Here is a 19,095-nt window from a genome sequence, read left to right as displayed (position 1 = left end):
TTCAGAGTGGACTATCAAGTGTACCACTTTGAGGCCTGTTAACATACAAAATGCATACATGCTTCCCCGTGGAAGCACTCATGAGTGAACTTAAGTTGTTTCCCAGGATTTCCTTACTTAGGAAAATTTACTTTAGGTTGTTGGAAAGAAAAAGTATTCCTAAACAGCATGTTCCAAATATTCCTGAACATTTAAGGAAGCTCTGTAGTAGGTTAGATGGTAATCCAAATCACTCTGCAATCTGCTTATGACTGGAGTTTTCTATCTTTTCAGAGAATGGAACATTTCCAGTTGTTTTTCTTTGGCAGGAATTTGTAAATACTAACCAGCTGTATAGGCTATACCTCTAGTTAGAACAGGCTAGTATCTCAGTGCTTAGAGGTACATCCAGTCTTCACCTTCAGCTTAAAATCATGGATGGGCTTCCAGCTTGAACAAGTACTGTCTCTCATGACTGAGATAAGAGAGGTAGAGGCTGAGTGGAAATTATACACAGAGGTTTGAGGAACTATGTTAGGTACAGCATCCACACTGCCTTCTCCAGTGAACCATGGAGTAGAGGCTAGTATGGTCAGCCCAGTCCAGTTTGCACAAGGTACTGCCAGTTAATCACAGAGCATCCTGTATACCAGCAAACCATCTAGTCTGTTAAGACTTAAGACTTAAGGGTCCTAGTCTGAGCTCTAGCCTAGACTTTGTGGTGGTGGTAAGAGCTTAGGAGTTGTACATGTAGGGAGCCAAGGAGGTGGATAAATCATTTCAGTGGGAGCAAGGAATGGCATAAGAAGGAACAGAGCAAGAAAAGCCAAAATGGGCTTGAAAAATAGTAGCCATAGAGGTAGTAATTGAACCAAGACAGTCTAGTGTCAGAAAGCCTGAGGAGGGAGGAAGAAGTGAGCATTGTCATTGCAAATGAATTCAGACAGGATGATGGCTGAGGTTATCCATAAGAAGATTGAATAAAATCCCGAAATCTGTTTTGGATGAGAAGGTGAACAGGTGTGTAAAGTAACATTGATGACGAGGGATGTCAATAGTGCATCCAAATGTCATGTGTTTCAAGGGTGAATGTTTTGATGTAGTGAGAAAAAGGTATTATTGACAGAATTACAAACATGATCAGGGGGAAAGCCAGGGTGCCCCTATCTGTCACCTGTTAAATTATAGACATATGGAGTTTCAGAAAAGTTATAATATGTACTAGAAGACAGCAGTAGAGATCATATATGTGTGCATTTCCAGTGAGAGCCCATATCAAATTAAGATAAAGGAAATGTTTGTTGAGGAAGTTGAGATACTAGTGATGTCTAATCCAAGGATAATGTTGCAGGGAATAAAGATCAGGAGCCTTAGCTACTGACTAATGGCAATCAAAATTGATAATAATGATTGTTTTCCTGACCTCAGGGCCTTAGCTACACTGGCAATTACCAGTGGATGGGTCTTAAGGAATCTTACTGTGAAGAAGGCTGGTTCAGCCAACTACAAAGTAATCTGCCCAGTCAGTGGGCAAAGTAGTGGTAGGACTAGAACTTTATTATGAATATCTAACTAACCTGAGGATGGCAGCCTTTTACTAATGAGCCCTCTTTCCCAGATGAGGGTGGTTTATATGAATGGGCGATCACATACTGGTAGTTGCCGTCCCACCAATGGGAGTTTGTGGTTAAAGGACACATATTTGATCCTTATCCTCTCTTCACAGAACTGTCTCAGTTCTCAGGTTCAAAAGCACTGACCATCAGCTCCTCAGGGTATTCATCTTGTTGATTCTTTGGACAGGCTGTGGCGAGGCAGCTGCCAGATCCCAGTGTAGTAATAATAAAAGACAACATGCAAGGCCTGATGATTGTGGAAGATAGGGTCTCTTGAGGCTCATTAACAAGTTAGGCTGGGAAACCACTGCTGGTGAGACTGAGTCTGCTGGTTCCAAACACTGCTCTTCAGGAAAAATGGCTCTTGTCTTTTCTGGGAGGAAGGGGTCGTCTCTGGGTTACCTGCATCTCTCTTTATTTTGGCAGGTTCTTGCAAGAGGCATGTGGCTCCCAGTGAGTTTAAGTTGTCCTTATCTCGTATTTGGCTAAGGTTCCAACTGTGGGACTGCTGTGGCTTTGCGCCTCATCAACCTTCCCATAGCACTCGGAAGTGTAAGTCAGTGGAGCCAAGGGTCTGAACACTTCTCACTTACTCCCTGACTAAAGTAAGAAACTAGAGTGGAGGGGATGAGCTTTAGAGTCAGGAGGGGCATGTGTTCACATCCTGTCTACCACTCAGCAGCTAGAGCGCTTTGGCCACACCACCTCTTGATCTCCAGCTTCCCAGCCTTTGCAAATGGTTGTGCTGACTTTTGTAGAAGGCGGAGCAAGAATCTAGTTACAAAGATCTAGGTAAAGGCCTCCACACAGAGTTGTCAATTTATCTGAGTTCATATTTAGATTTTGCATTCTTTCCTTTATGTCTCTTCTTTCTGACATGAAGCTGTTCCTAGAGTCACCTAACGCCAGCTTTCATCTGTATTCTCTATATTCATTGTGCCAGTGTTTGTAGCAGTGCTTGGTAAGAGAATTTTCCTTTGTTCTCTGGAGAGAATCGCATACATTTTTGCCTCCAGATTTTTTTTTTCATTTGCAATTGCTAATGAGTTCATTGAAAGTTCATTTGTCTCCCATTTTCATTTTTGTTATTCTGTGCCTTCTGAAGCATGTCAATTCCCCACCACTACACTTTCTAATAGTTCAGATTTGTCCTAATATCCTTTCTCCCTTTCTTTCAAAAAATATATTGTTATTGCAATTGAGACTTTTAAAACTGTCTGTACTTTTAATACTAATGTGATGATTTCTGCATTAGACTGTGGAAGGCATGCAGAAGAAGCACCATGTTAATAGAATAAATACATATATCTCCTTAGAAACAAAGTGAGAGAGAGAGACAGAGAGACAGAGGAGAAAGAGTGGATCTTTACAAAATTTCACTCAAATAGTCACACTAGAAACAAACTAAAGACTGGAAGCCATATATACCTTTGTTTAGATAAGGTTGGCAATAGTGAAGTAGGTTTAACCAGGAACATTCTGGAAACCCAAAATGGTAATCCCCAAGTCTCCACTGTTTATTATATCTATGGAGCTCAGTGTTCTAAAACACAAATAAAACATATATAAAACATGTAACCTGGAATTTATGTATAAATGAGTGTGAAAATTATAGCCCAGAAATCCTCACTTAGCAGCCACAGCTGTGGTTCGAATCCCTCTTGCTTCGGTGCCGCACCAGCACTCTGCTTTCTTCATGTACAGGTAGTCACAAATTGAGGATGAAAGTTACTGTTCGATGCTAAGTCCCACACAACAGCGTCTCAGGGCTGCCTCAGTGCCTAACACTTAGTACTTAGCATTTTATTTGTAGAATTAAGTTGAACTGCAGACTTCATAGTTTGATACTTCCCACTCCTTCCTGAACAAAACAGTTTGAATATTCTGCCAGCACCTCAAAATCAATTCATTTATAACCTAACTTATCATGTTCCACATAAAACCTGATTTTCATGTTCTCATTTTGGGTTAATGATACCACCATTTTCCCAGTCACCCAGGCTTGACACTTTCACACCATGCCAGCTTTAATCACAGTGAAGTACAGTTTTGATTATTTCACACCTTTCAAAAATATTCCGTGGCAGTTCTTCAGCCTTGAATCCAAGTTCCCACAGCCCGCCTTCCTGACCTTATTTTCCCCTTCCACCAGTGTAGGCCATCTGCTGCTGTCAGAGCATGGCTGTCAGGGACCCTCTGGGCCCCATGCGCGTTTCAGGCACCACCCGCTGGCTCTTCACAGCCTCATGTCCATTTATCTGAGCTTCTCCTGGAAGAAAACTACTCATGCGAAATTACTGATACCATTTCCTAGCTTCCTTCTCTCTCTCTCTCTCTCTCTCTCTCTCTCTCTCTCTCTCTCTCTCTATGTTGAACAGAGAATTTTTATCATCTGAAATCTCTTCATTTCTTTGTCCAAGAATTTTATAAGGGCAAAATGTGAATATAAATGATATTAAATGATGATGAATGATATTAAAATAAACCCCAAACATATCCTAACATACTTTGAATGGGAAGTAAATGTTTGCCAAGCTTAAGCTTGTCAAACTTGCTTCGACAAGTAAGTGAAGCTCTTGGTGACAGCTGAAGCTCCTACCCAAGAGAGGTGGCACACTGTCATTAGCCTTTTCCTCTCAGAGTTACCCCATCATTAAAGGTTCATGAGAATGTGCTGAGAGTCATATCTTGTTAAATATCATTTTACATCTACATGTGTGATTATATAGGTAAGATCTTTTATTCCCTGACATTTTGTGCTTCAGCAGCAGGAGCCATCTATTCAGCAGTCTAGGCCCTAAGCCACACACATGGCCCGCAAGAGACTTATTTACCAGAGAGTCAGTGGTGGTTTCTTAAGTTTTCCTCTTTTCACCAGTTGCTAGAGTGGATCACAGTGAATATGCCCAGCACATCTGGACAACTAAAAACACAGTATTTACTAATTTTAAACACCCATATATTTTTATAGTTATCCATTACTAGAAAATTAAACATTGCCTGTATTTATCACTCTGGTAATAATCAAGATAGAAATGGAAAATGCCATTTTGTCAAATGACAAAGCTACAAATTGTCAGAGGTCTGTGTTCAATGTCTTATGTGACTGAATATTAGCTGCCCTCTATTTTCTTTAACGATGCTTTAGCAGTGGCCTCCATCAACAGTTTTAATATATTTCACTATTTTTCCATATATTCTGAAACATGAGTATCATAGTTTAGTCTCCTGCATATGAACATTCAGTTTGTTTCTAGCCTCCTGCAATTATAAACAATTATAGTCCACATTATTTTAACATTGTCCTTTGCTTACATGTAAATTATATGTTGGATAATTCTCTTATAGAAAAACCTTTTCATATGGCATTACACTTCTGATAAACATTGTTAAATTACTTTTCAAAGAGATCACATTCATTTTTTTATTGGCAATGCATAAAGTGACCTGCTTTCCCAAGCACTTCTTATTTTATAAAAGACTTTCCTTAAATTTTATGTGTATAGATATTTTTACTGCATACTTACCTATGTATCATGTGCATGCTTGGAACTAGAGTTCCAGGTGGTTGTGACTCACAGTATTGGTGCTGGGAAGTGAACCTTGAATCCTCTGGAAGAACAAACAGTGCTCTAAACCAGCCTCCCCCCAACCCAACACATTCTCATATTGATTTCTCCTGTGCCCCTAACACTTTCTACTACTGATGTGTCTTTCTTTTTAACTATTCCCCTTCAGATAAATGAAAATTATCTCCCACCGATTTGTGTAGATTATCTTTAATTATGAAGAAGATAGAGGGGTTCACCTATGTATCGAGCCTCCATTAGGTACCATAATTAAGTAACATGTTAGATACAAAAATTCATTTCCCTTAGTGCTAGAGTCATGTTCTATAAGATGAAGGCACCGGCAGTTTTGGTGTCTGGAAGCACCTGTTGCGTGGCTCACAATGATGTCTTCTGTGCAAAAAGCTCTCTCTTGGGTGCTTTTCATGAGACTCATTCCATCACGATGTCCCTTTTCCCAGGACCTGATCATTTCTCAAAGTTCCACCTCTCTGCGCCATTACTTTGCGTGTTAGAATTTCAATCTGTGAGCTAGGTCTAGTGGTACACAGCTTTAAAACCAGCACTCAGGGAGGCAGAGGCAGGTGAATTTCTGTGAATTCATGTCCAGCATGGTATATAAAGGGAGTCCAGGACAGCAAAGGCTACACAGAAAAACTCTGTCTCAAAAAAAACAAAACAAAAATCAGTCTGAATTCTGAGGTTTTACAGATGAGAGACTGTAAGATACAGTTCCTTGAATATACTATTCTCCTAAGTATTGGCCCCTTACTTAGTGAGTTGTATGGTTTTTATGATATTCAATCTTATGGGCTTCCCATATTTCAAATATTTTTCAAATTTGTCCTTTATTGTTCATATTCAGACTTATTTCTTTCAAGTTTTAGGTATTTATATGACTTTTGAGTTTTGGGGTTTTCTTCGCAGATCTTCACAGTCTAGAACTAATGAAAATATATTTCTCTCTTATCTACTCTCTTTTTACAGATTACTTTTTTAGAGTTAGAATGTTTGATCTACTTGAAATTTATTTTGATGTTATTAGATTGCTACCAGGACAGTGGCTACTGGATGGATGTCTTATTATCCCCTGCTGATTTGAGACGCTGCTTTTAGCATCAGTGAGCTTTTCATTTTCATGGTGCATTTGGTAGGCATCACCTGGACCAATACATGTGACACATGTTGTCCAAAGTCTCTTGACCACAGAACCATCTGCTCTTTTCCCCACTCACAACTTATCCTTTCAGACACAAGGCTCCTTGTGGGGCAAGTGTTCTGAGAAAATTCCATGAAAAATTCTCTTACCTAGAAAATATTTTTTAGTTTTTAATATGTTTTTAATATAGATAGAGCTACATCATCTACCTGCCTCTTTTTTCCTCCCTCCAGCTCTTCCTAGCCACCCTCCCTTGTCCTCCTCAACTCTTAGGTTGATACCCTCTTCTTGTTCTTCTATTATTGTTACATATATGTGTGTTGACTTGTAAGCATAGCATATACAAATATAACCTACTGAGTCCATTTTTGTCGGTGGTATGTTAGGTTTCAAGGCTGACTACTTTGCATTGGAAAGCCAATATGAGAGGCTTATCACTGGGAGAGGCTAGTGCTCCTTCTAATAGTCATCAGTTGCCTACAGTTCTTTGAGTCTGTCCCCAAGGACTTTCAGCCTTCCATGCTAACATTTCCTTTGATAATGCCAGTGTTCCAGCCCTGGTTTTGCAGGATTTCTAGGAGAGACTGCTTCACAGCAGACTCTCTGGTGTCTTCCAGTCTTTTCGACCCTGCTTCACAGATGTTTTGTGAGCCATGGGTGACAGAGCTGTGACATAGAGATATATCTATTGGGGCTGGCATCCTTAATATCTGCTGCTCTCTGCATTGTGTCCAGTGGTGGTTTTCTGCCAGGGTCTAAATTTGTGATAGAGACTGATTTGATGAGGGATGGCTCATGCACATATAGGCATTTTTAAATGTTGGTATATGTATTTAATATAACTAAACTAATTTCTTAGTATAATATTTTATAATTACAAACTTATATACATCAGTTACATGAGTGCTTTTAAGTCATGGCCTGAAATATGCTTATAGTCCAGAGATATTTGTGCTTCTGTGACTTCAGTGGAGAATCTAATATGGAGGGAACTAACTTTTAAAATGAATTTTAAAGTGCTTTTTTTAGTTTTTGAAAATGAGAAAGTTTTACTTTAGAGTATTCAGAAGGTAGTTAGTTATTAGATATTTATTTGCCGTAAACAAAAAGCTTTAATGCTAAAATATTTTTCTTACTGAAGGGTCATAAATTTGTAAATAAAAGTCACTTTGAATGGCTTTGGCACACTGTTCTGTTCTCATGTGAATGTACTGTATAAGTCTGGGTTTATGGGATTGAGAGGGCTTTGTTTCATTAGGGTTTTGTTTATTTTATTTACATTATACCATAATTGCATCATTTCCTTTCTTTTCCTCCCACCAAACCCTATCATGTACCCCTCCTTGCTCTATTCCAAATTCATCACTTTTTTGTTCATTAATACTTCTTACATATATTTTTTTCTAAATACAAGCTGCTGGGTTCTGTATAATTTTGCTTGTATGTATGGTTTTTTAAGGATGACCACTTGCTGTTGGAAAAGATATTGGTATGCTCCTTCCTGCTGAAGCCTATTTCTTCTGCTCTCAACATTCCTTAGTTGCTTGTTATTGCTTGTGTATGTGGTTGAGGCCTGGAGGGATTTTCCCCAACCACTTCTGCTTGTCTTTTGATGTTGGTTTCTTTTAGGCAGTCATGTTGGTGAGGCTTTATGGATGTAGCTTTTGACAGCACTAGGAGACTCAGGCTCAAAGCAAACTTTCTCTGGCTCTTACAGTCTTTCCATCTAATTTTCCTCACTTGGGCTCATGGAACGAACACTTTACAGGTTTTTTGAGCTATGCTCTTACTATGTAACCCACACTGGTCTCAGTGTTCTGACATCCTGCCTCAGCTTTCCCAATGCTGAGATAATGAACATATTCTGTCTTCCTGACTGCATGGTCTGCAGTAATATTGATGCTAGTATTTATATTACTATTTTTCCTGAGTGTCCCTATGTATTTGCAACATTGAAGAATGAATTTTTGCTATTGAGATGCAAAAGTGCACATAATGATCCTTTATTTGGGCCAGCAATATGGTTAAGGCACTTACCACTAAGCCTAACAAAATGAGTATAAGCTCCATAACCCACATAGTAAAAGAAGTAATTTTTGCAAGCTGTCCTCTGACCTCTAACCCACACCCTCAGCTAACAGATATCGAACTTGTTTAAAAGAACATTCATTTTATAAATGTAATCTGCGATCTTATTTACCGTACATCATGAAATTATTTAAACTCAAATATAGATAAAATGTAATCCATCAAAAAAAAATGTAATCCATCACATGGTGATTATGACTTACACATTTCACTGTATTTGTAAAGTACTTTTTAGTTAGGTTTACAAATCTCCTTATGTATTGCGCAGAGCAACTAAAACCACTGCCCTGTCACTAGTGTTCATAGTGTTGACTGCCAGGAGGAGGCAGAGCTCTATAGTTGCAGTTGTGCCTACTGCAGTTCCTGTCCATAAGAAATAGGATAATAGTTATGGACAAACACTCTTTTTATGTCTAGAAACCCCGCAGATGTCTCCTATGCCTCACTGCACAGCAGTACATCTTGTGACCACTCTAGCTTTGCTGACAGAGAGACGGGGGGAGTTTTGGGGAGGGACTTGTTGTCTTTAACTTTTCTAGCCTTTCTGGTTAAAGTGGACAAGGGATGAGGAGGCAGTTGAGAATGGATTTCTTACACGGCCCAATCAGCCGAGCAAGGATAGTTGTAGTGTTAAATGTGATAACAGGAAATGTGTATCTGCCCTCACCACGTGGAGGCACTGTCTTCCGCTTTGTACCGGTCAGCTACATTCTGACCATATCTTGTTAAGGTGAATCCTATTATAGAGCTCATCATAGTTGTGAGGAGGCATAGAGGGATGAAGATGGTCAGAATAACAACTGAAACGCAACTACAAGAATTAACGCTTTGTAATAGGTCATTTCAGGGTGGAGGAGACTTTCCTTATAAAATACTACAGTTTTCACTTCTAGCTTACAACCTGTTCATGGTAGACAAATAATGAGTATGGGAGAAGAAAATGGGAATTTTAACCTATTGTAGTTTATCCCTCACCCACCCCTCTGAATCTCCTCGCTTCTGGTTGCTGTGGTTGTTTGCTGTATGAAAGAGGGCTGCTCTGATGTTCACTTTGTCGGCTAAGTTCCAATGGAAATTGGCTCTGTACATCCCTCGACTCAAATTTTCAGCATCACCTCTGTATTGAAACAGGTTCAGAGATTTGGTTTGAAGTGATCTCTGCCTTTTTGCTGTCTGGTTTAAGCAGTATTTTGTGCTTTATTCTGGATGGTTAAGGGCTGAAATACATTACTAAGAAAAGCCCTATAATCTCTGTAACCAGCTTCATAGAACTGGAATTCGTTTGCCATGTTAGACTAACAGCCATGTGTTTTCTTCTCTTCGGGAAGGCTGGGGTGACTGTGAGCCTTTGAATTTTGTGTATTAGCCCCACACTTTAAACGATTCTTTAAAGAGACTAGACTTCCCATCCCTATTCCCAAGTCAAATGCCAGGCTTTAATTATTGTGTCACTTTCTGTAGAACCATTCCAGCATTGTGAGATGTAAAGAATGTGGATCATAAAACAGTCACAGGTTTGAAAAAAAAAAAAAAAAAGGCTATATAATAGCACACACACTGCATGCAGTAGAAAATGACCCCAGAGTGAGAATCTTCACTTTCTCTTTCCTCATGAGTTGGCTTTGTGGCTTGCTCTCAGCTCTCTTTTGCACACTCTCTAAGTGGGCTCTTACTTTATCATAATATCAATAGCCACCAAAATTAGTTATTAATAAGTTGCCCATGTGCTGGGCACTTTGTGAAGGGAATGCCCTTCTTCTCATTTGAGAGTTCCCCAGCAGGCCAGGGGAGGGGTGAAAGGGAAGTTTGTTGATTTGCTGAGGACCAGTGCTCAATCTAAAACATGTATGTTAAAAACCTATGTACTGCACTCCACGATATTTCTACTCTTTTTCTGTGTCCTTGTTAATTAAATCAACTGGGTAACTTCTGTGCCCTGAGGCCTGTGACTCCATTAACCATCTAGGCAACTTTCAACCTTTTTAAATAACAACTACTTATCTTATGACATCTCAACACATCCAAAACTGAGCTCCTTTCTAAGCTAGGTTTCTTTTATTACCAAAGATGTTCCTGGTTTTGATGAACGCTCTTCATGCACATCGTGAAGTCCAGCCACCTAGAAACCAGCCTCATTTTAATTATAAAAGTCCTTTAGATGCAGATCAGCAATTCTTTCCTCATCAGCCTCTTCTACCTGCTCTCACTGTCATCACTACTACTTCACGTGAACCGCTAAACATGTCTCTCCTTTTCTGCCTGGTAAGGAGGTATCTTCTTGCACAGAGTACCCTTCTGAGCAGAAATATTACTGAAATGCTTTCTAGATTAAAAGGAGTTCATCACTCATATAAAGATAACCCCCAGACGCCTCAGTATGGCCCAGCCAGCTCTCAGGAAGCTGCTCCTCTCTGGCATTGCCTTCTTGACCTCTGGCTCTCTGCACTCAAGTTCTAGTCATATCTCCGTTCTCCAGGTGGTGCCTTATCCTCCTGAAACCCAGCTGGTATGGCTCTGACAGCTGAAAGAAACCCCTCTCTTCCCACGGCTCCGCTACTCTCCAAGCTACCCCTTAAGGCATGTCCAGGAAGTCCTTGGGCCACTAGCCGAGTATGTCCTGTGCCATGCCCGATTGCCCCTCCTCAAGGATATGCTCAGCTCTCTGACCCCGCCTCCACAGTGGCCTAGCTTCTTCCTTCCCAAGGCTAAAAGCCAGTCTCTTCATTTTGCTTGTCTTTCTCAGTTTTCTGTTTTTAATTTTCAGGAATCAAAACAGACGCTTTAGTTAAGTTTTCATTTTAGGCTTGACTAAGTTCGTGTAAGTGGCTTGAGGATTTGGTTCCCTGTTCTCTCCCCACCTGTGCTGACCTGGCAGACTCCAGCCCCTTTGCCCTGTTAGCTTTCATTTATAATCACAGCACAGTGTATGATCAGCAAAGGAACCAGTGTTTATAAAATTGCCATTTTCTAAATATTCCTTGTGTCCTTAGTACATTTTGCTACTATAAAAAAATGCCTTATATGTGACAATTTCTACTCAGGAGAAATGTATTGGCTCATGATTCTTTAAGTGAAGATGTTTAAAATTGGAGCTTGGATGAATTCTGTTTCTGCAACAGGCTCCCTCTCCTCCTCACAAATAATACCTTGTGACTTCGAACCTATATGGGGGCTGGGGGGGGAGGGGAGGCAGCCCCTCAGCACCATTTTTAAGGACAATATCCCTGTCCATTTGAGTCTTCTTAATGACTTAACCACTTTATAATGGCTCGCTCTCCTCAGGGTTGCATTGTGTTTGTCTGAGTGATTTACCAGCACTCAGACTTTAGCGATTCTTATTACATTGTTAATTTTTAACTTAATGCAAACTAAAAAACATAAATCTTAAGCACTTTTTAAAAACCTGTGCTGGTTTTTCAAACTTCTTATAATAGATCTGTGTAACCATCCACAGTTTGTTTCTAAATGGCCAGACATAAGGCCTTCAATCCTGTTTCCTCCACAGCTTATTCCTTCCCACACAGACCTGAAGCTGCTCTGGGTCTAGTCCTGGGAATTCTGGGAGTCCTCCTACCATTTGTTGGATGTTGTCTCCCTTTTCCTTGGTTTCATGTCCTACCTCCTTCAACCCTACCCCTTTGGTTTTTGTTTGTTTCTTGTTTCTGTTTGCTTGTTTTTTTGTTTTGTTTTGTTTTTTCCTTACTTTGCAAAAGCACAGTGTGTTAGCCAGCCTTCCTCTTCTTTAACAAACTATTCATCTTATGGAGGGAGCATTTATTTGACATGAAGTTTTAGAGATTTTAGCACATTATCAATGGGTGCCATTGTCCCCAGACCATGGTAAAGTAGAACAATCTCAGAATTGGGGTGGATCAGTAATGCTCATCTTATGGTACCCAGATGCTGGTATGAAAGCATGACATCGAGCAGGTTTTCTGCCCCAAGCCACACCCTCAAGGCAACAAGGTTCCAACCTCCTAAACATTTGTTACCTCTGAATAGTCAATCAAATGTCTCACCAGTGGATTGATCCTTTGGCGAGGTTTAAGCTTTCCTAAGCCAATCACTTCCCCCAGAACCATATCAATCAAGCCTTTAGCACAATCAAGCCTCTGGGGATATTAAATGCAAACCATAGCATGATTCCTGTCTCTAAGAAAGCATGCCCAGGAGACTGCATATCTGAGCATGGCTAATTTCTGTCCCCACTTTACTGGCAACCAAACTATTGCTTCATTGAAAATAATTCTCTTCAAAAGCTGGAAATTATTTGCCTCCTGTCTTTTGAAATTCAGTATGCTTTTGAGAAATATAGTCCCATCTCAGTTATTTCCTTTGTAAGCTGTTTGGGTTTGTTTGCCTGTTTTTAGCCTTCATGAAACTTTTAGCATGTATTCTTCCTTGATTGTGTGAAATTTTAATGTGCTGTCTCAGCTGAGGAAGATGTCCTATGTGCCGAGGCTTCCATGCTGTATACTGAGGCATCTCTACAAATGTTACCTCTCCTCACCATTTCCCTTCCAGAGCCCCACAAGTCCTTGGGGATACCATCTTACTCTTCTTTATAATAAAAGAATGACTTTTGCTTTCTCCATACATGTTGGAGACCAGAATTTCTAGCTTAAACCCTGACATGACCTGGCGGTGACACCTGACATCTTCCACTAACATAGCACAAGAAAACACCATTCCCTTCCCCCTGACCGTCAGAACCCACCAGACTCACAATTCTCCCTGTACTCTGTTTTCTTCCATCCATGGCTACCAAAGATCTTAGGCGTGTTCCTGAGCTGTTTTCCCTTCTTCTCGCCCTCCGCCTATTGATCCTCCTTGGGAACATTTCTCCCCAGACTTGCCTTCCTCCATTTTACTCAACACTGCACCTTTCAGTTTTCCATTTTCAAGTTATGGGAGGCGTGTGTTATTCAGTCCTTCTGGGGCACTATTTCAGGTAGTTTATTTAAAGTGTTTTCACAGAATAAACAAGGCTGTATTTTTTTCATATACATTGACTATTTCCTAGTTTTGTAGGGGAAAATATATGTATAAAGCATTTAAACAATTTTAGACGTCTTTTGATTTTATATGTTTGTCTTGGTGTCTGCCATTTCTTCTGCTGAGACCCCTCTTCCTTCCATGGTGCCCATCCCGTTCACATCTATGTCAGTCTTGTGCCTCTGAGAACAGGAGAGAGCTCTTGTGGATCCTCAGAACCTAGGTGCTGTCAGCGCACAATGATATCCCAGGGCACAATACTACATGCCTGGTAAACATTTGGATAAGTGTACTAAATCCATGTAGCCCGGGAAGAACCTCCTCCTTATATCCTCACTTCTTAAACATTACTTCTATTTCACATAGACAGTTGACTTGCACAAGTCTATTGACACTTCAAGTCAGCAGTCTTTAGCAACGATAGGAGACATGGTTAGTCCATAACCAAGAACACAGGCAAATACCCTGGACTAGACAACTCATGTCTATGAAATAACTGGATCTTGTTACCTACCAAAAAAGCAATAATAAAGGTGAGCAGTGGTGGCACATGCCTTTTAATCCCGGGATTCTGGAGGCAGAACAGGTGAATCTCTGAGTTCCAGGCCAGCCTGGACTACAGAGCAAGTTCCAGGATAGCTAAGGCTACACAGAGAATGCCTGTCTTGGGGGAAAAAAAAAATTGTTTTAAAGGAATCACCTATCCTTCAGCTATACCTCTCTTCCAGGAGTACTTCTCCCATAATAGTGCAGTCTAGGAAATAGTACCACTTTAGAAGGGACATGTCATATGTGCCACATGCACTGAACTAGCACACACGGGGCAGACCGTGGCTTCAGAGGGACGGTTTCTGTCTGAAGTAGTGGTGGGAGATAGCTTGGGAAAGACCCTTATTATAGAGCTGCATGCTCAGAGTCATGAAACAGGCACTGCAGCACTGTCCGCCTCTGCCTCCACGGTCCAGAAGGACCAGCCTCCCTGGCCATAATGCAGTCAACACCCACCAATAACTCACCATCCATGTAGTGGTATCATCTAGCACCTAGCCATATTCCGTCAGTTGTGTTTTACAATCTAGGAGTAAAGCAAACACTGTTTTATATTTGGCTCCTCATTTTCCTTCCCCCTACACCTGTTCTCTGTGTTTCTCTTTTGCAAGCAAACACAATGCTTTAAAAAAAAACAACAACAAACAAAACCAAAAATCTTTTCCTAATGAAATACCTTAAATCTTTAATATTACATGAACATATGTTGAGGAAAGATAGTTGAATTTTGGTGTAATTTTTAAACGATTAGGTAGGTAGTTACTTATGAAATGTCTGAAATATTTAATGTACTTTAAAGGAGACATGGAGATGCTTTAGAATTAAATTTCTGTGTAAACTGACAACCTCCACGTACTCTGATTCCCACCCACCATTTTTGATCACACCTCCCCGGTTTAGTTCTCTTCAAAAAATGTGAAGTAGAAGCAGATGGAAAAGCAGCTGATACATATTTATATGTACAGATCTGTTTATAAACTGTTAAGGAGTGTGGTTTTGTACTCTACCACATTGGTGTGTCAACAGCTCTCTATAAAGAGATTGTGTCTCCAAAAGGAAAAAAAAAAAAAAAAGTGAAAAAAGTTCTTAGGAAAGTAATTTCTCCTGTTTTAGACCTGCTATTATACTAGGCATGCGGTTCGATAGCGCAGCTGGCAAGTACCAATCTTGCAGGGACAATACACTCCTTAGTGTTCCTTGAAGCAGAGATGGACAAGGAGCTTCTCTGAAGCGTTTGTTCTTGCCTGTTTTCACTAATACTCAACACTGATAGCTATAAGCACCTATGAATCTGGTAAGGATAATCTGCCTTTATAGGCAGAATTGACCCTACACCTATATTCTTTATTATATACAGAATGTTAACTTTAAAGATAGGAGGAATGCCACTCTTTGGATTTTGAAAGTGTCCTGGGTTGACCATCGTAATTGTAAAAGGTAGCTTTCATGAATTCTATAAAAACTTTGAAGTGATTATTCTGAGTTGCATGAAGTCAGAGGACAATATACATATTTTCTCTATTAGGACAGTTGTCTATGTACATAGAGGCTTGCAATGAACTTTTCTGTGGTGTTTTGGCTGCCTTAATAGAGTCACTGCACCACATCTGGTTGCTTTTAGAAATGAGTCTGATGCTTAAAAATAACTCATTTCTACAAGGGGAAATATGATTTATGATAACCCAGGACACTGATTTGACCAGAACCACATCCCATTTAAACTCACCATACCACTGGTGTACAAAAGAACTGCTCCACACCGTGTCTGTGAAACCCTGTCCTCTCAAAGTAGACAGAACACAAGCACTGAAGAGATGGCGTTTATTAAAAGATGGTTGATTTATGACAGTGGCGGGTCCTTTCTTATATCAAAATTCCTGGCTTGGTCCTGGCGTTCTGTCCTCTTCCTCTCTACCATCACTATGACTGGTTTGCATGTGTGCTTTGACATTGCTTTGGTAACCCTGAGGACTGATGGAATTGCCTGCATCTTTTTTCACAGAGGGTGACGAGACAGGAGTGATGGATAGTCTGCTGGAGGCCTTGCAGTCAGGGGCTGCCTTCCGCGACAGAAGAAAGAGGACACCAAAGCCGAAAGGTGAATTCTTTTCTTGTTTCATGTTGCTTTCTAGGGAACAGTCCCAGTAATGAGCAGGTTCACCCCCTAATCTTTTAAAATCATGTCAGAAAAACAGTGCTGTGGACAGCAGTTGTTCCTAAGTTTTCCAAGTGTGCCTAATCCCTTGCAGAGGCAGATGTTTGAGAGATGCATTTCAGTTGGCTGGTGTCAGCAACACATTACCAAATCAATTCGCTGAACCTAGAAAATCCTGGTTAGTGTGATAAGTCTCATCAAAAGAAGCATATGTACCTTTTCCCAGTGGAGGCGAGGGTAGCACAGTTAAATGGGAAGTAGAAGTCACAGCGTTACTGCTTCAAATATTTCAGGGCATTGAAACATTGCATTAGTTGGCTCAAAAAATACCGAAGCTTCGAAAAATCATGTAACATTCATTTATGTCTTGAATTGAACATACCTGTATATTAAATCAATCTCTCCCCCCGCCCCCTCCCTAACAGATATTCGGCAGAGTCTCAGTCCAGTGTCTCAGAGGCCTGTTCTCAAAGTTTGTAACCATGGTAATAAACTTTACTCATAAATTGCATGTTATTCTTACGTACTTATATCCTGTTGGTCTGTATGGTTTTGGTTTTTTTGGTTTTGGTTTTTTTTTTTTTTTTTTTTTTTAACTATGCTGCTATTGAAGTTCTCAAGTTCCAATATAACTACAATAGTAAAAATATGCAGATGTGTGTTTTTGCTCTGAGATAATGGGCTCTGCTTTTCCATACTGCATTATTGCCTTGAAATTGTTTCTTCACTTTTTCTAATTAGGTCGCAAGTGAATGTTTTGTTAGTAGCATTGTTTGAAGCTACATTTGCACATTTCTGATCAGACCCACCTAGTGCACCATTTCAAAGCAATGTGATTTCATGGGAGCTACTTTTAACTAGTGGATTCACTATATAAGACACATGAAATATTGAAACCTGGATCTGTTTTTCCCTGCCTTATTTGCTAGCGAAGTTACAAATGCTCCATCTCTTGTTTTAGAGAATCCATAAGCACAATGAGCTGCATGTACTGTTTCAGAGGAATAGAGCTACAGATTGAAGTGAATTATCTTCCTCTCTGATATGTACCAAAGAGACCCTGTAGAAATGGCCTCTGCCCACCCACCTCTGCCCTGTCTGCATATGCAGGAGACCCCTTCGTATGGATTTGCCCTCACTCAGTCAGTTTAAGTTCTGTCTAGTTCTCTGTTCTTGGATTCTGCTCACCTCTGTACTCAAAACCATGCTCGTCCTCTGTGAGTCCCATTGGGTCACGGTGAGGTTGCTGTCAAAGTTTGCTGCATTTGACAGAAACACAGGAATGTGATGATTGCCTAGTATCTACATACTCTTAGTAAATGCTTAAGAAATGGCGAGGAAGGTGAAATTTGTAAAACTATTTTACATAGATCTTTTAACTTTTTGAAGTATGTGTTGGCTTTGGATTTACCTTTTCCTGTTCTAACAATGCCAAAAGAAGCCAAAAAAAAAAAAAAAAAAAAAGAATTAGTGATGTTCATTATGAGAAATAAGTAATTCCAAATCCTAGCTTACATTTGATTTTATGCTCTCGTGGCTTGCGGCGTTATAGATGAAAGTCTAGAGAATAGTGAGGACCTGAACTTTAGAGATGATTTTGTTTAGCAGAGAGCTCAATGGAGATACACAGTGGCTAGACACATCCCAGGAAGACAGAGCTACTGACAGCCCTGTGGCTGTCATGACAACTTATAGACTAAGATGATGTTTTAGAGTTAGTATGCTTTCTAAAAGGTACTCTGTTTTCATTAAAAAAAAATACTAATATTACAACTGAACTGTGGTTGCAGTGCAACATTGAGCCTACTTAGCTTTTTAATTTGTTTATATGTTTTAAACTATGCTAGATGTTTACATTTTATGCAAGTATATTCATTGATAGTGACTTCATAGCTTATTTTTTAATTTATAAGATTTTTGTAATTCTTTTAAGTTCTGTAGCCTAGTCATATTCTTAATAAATAATATAGAATAAACATTAATTGAGTTACTGGCTACAGAATGCTTTCTACATACTCTGTTTGCTTCTCAACATTCTTGTTTCCTTTGTCATACTTGGGAGCAATCAAAAATGAACTAGGTCTAGCCGCCTCCTTAAAGACATTGTACCAAAATTGAATTGTTTTCTCCTAACAACAGAGTCCAAGTTCATAATCTGTTTTCCATAACACTGTGAAAAGAACTGTGAGATCATTGTTTGATCCCTTCCCAGGCTGGAGCTCATGTCTCTTGGGCACCTGTTTTCTCTTGTGGCCCTATTGAGATTCAGCCTCTGGGAGGTTCCACAGCCTCTGGTGTGCTTTGCCTCTTATTCCCAGATCTAACCACTAGATAGCACTGTTTTGCTAGCTTGTGGCTTAGAATGCAGCCATTAAGACTGACCTGGCTATGGCTGCTGCTGAGCCCACAACAAAGACCAATATTGAGGCCGAGATATGATACCATTACCCAAGTCATCAGCCAGCAAACCTGTGGCAGTTGATTGCATAGAAACACTTCCTCCATGGAAGGGACAATGCTTTGTCCTTACTATAGTAGATACTAGTTATGGATTTGCCTTTCATACACATAAAATCACTATTGGCACAGGAAACAATATATGCAATGTTTTGTGCAGGAGCAAGGACTATCTCTGACTGTTACCTGCCTTTGGATTTCTTTTCCCCTCACTGTTCTTCTCTGTCTATCCTCAATAGAAAATACACTCAGTCCTGCTACAATTTGAAATCCCAGAGGGGCAGAGGGTGGGGGACAGTAATATCCATAAGATGTCTCCCATTTTTTCTGAGGAGAAAGGGAGGGACATAGGAGGGTGGAAGTTGAGAAGGGAGGGGAAGCTCCAATAGGGATATTAATTAATTAGTTAAAAAGAATAAATATATATGATTTAAATTTAAGAATAAAAATGTAGTAAATGGGAAACTACCAACAGCCTAATCCACTCAGAATGACAAAAGGCACATACCAATCATGAATGCAGGTACA

At 40.0% G+C, this 19,095-nt stretch overlaps 1 protein-coding gene across 1 annotated transcript in view; it reads left to right on the top strand.

Annotated features, from left to right (window-relative positions):
* Diaph3 (diaphanous related formin 3) overlaps window positions 1-19,095 on the top strand; it is a 453,079-nt gene that overhangs the window by 326,179 nt on the left and 107,805 nt on the right. Inside the window, exons 26-27 of the mRNA XM_051160890.1 lie at window positions 15,958-16,053; window positions 16,536-16,595. Of these exons, the coding sequence (XP_051016847.1) occupies window positions 15,958-16,053; window positions 16,536-16,595 (156 nt within the window). The remainder of the gene's footprint in view (window positions 1-15,957; window positions 16,054-16,535; window positions 16,596-19,095) is intronic.

The sequence above is a fragment of the Acomys russatus genome, chromosome 18 (assembly GCF_903995435.1).
Source record: "Acomys russatus chromosome 18, mAcoRus1.1, whole genome shotgun sequence".
Classification (NCBI taxonomy): Eukaryota; Metazoa; Chordata; class Mammalia; order Rodentia; family Muridae; genus Acomys; species Acomys russatus.
The sequence above is the reverse complement of the archived record's forward strand: the minus strand, read 5'-3'. Positions and strand labels throughout refer to the sequence as shown.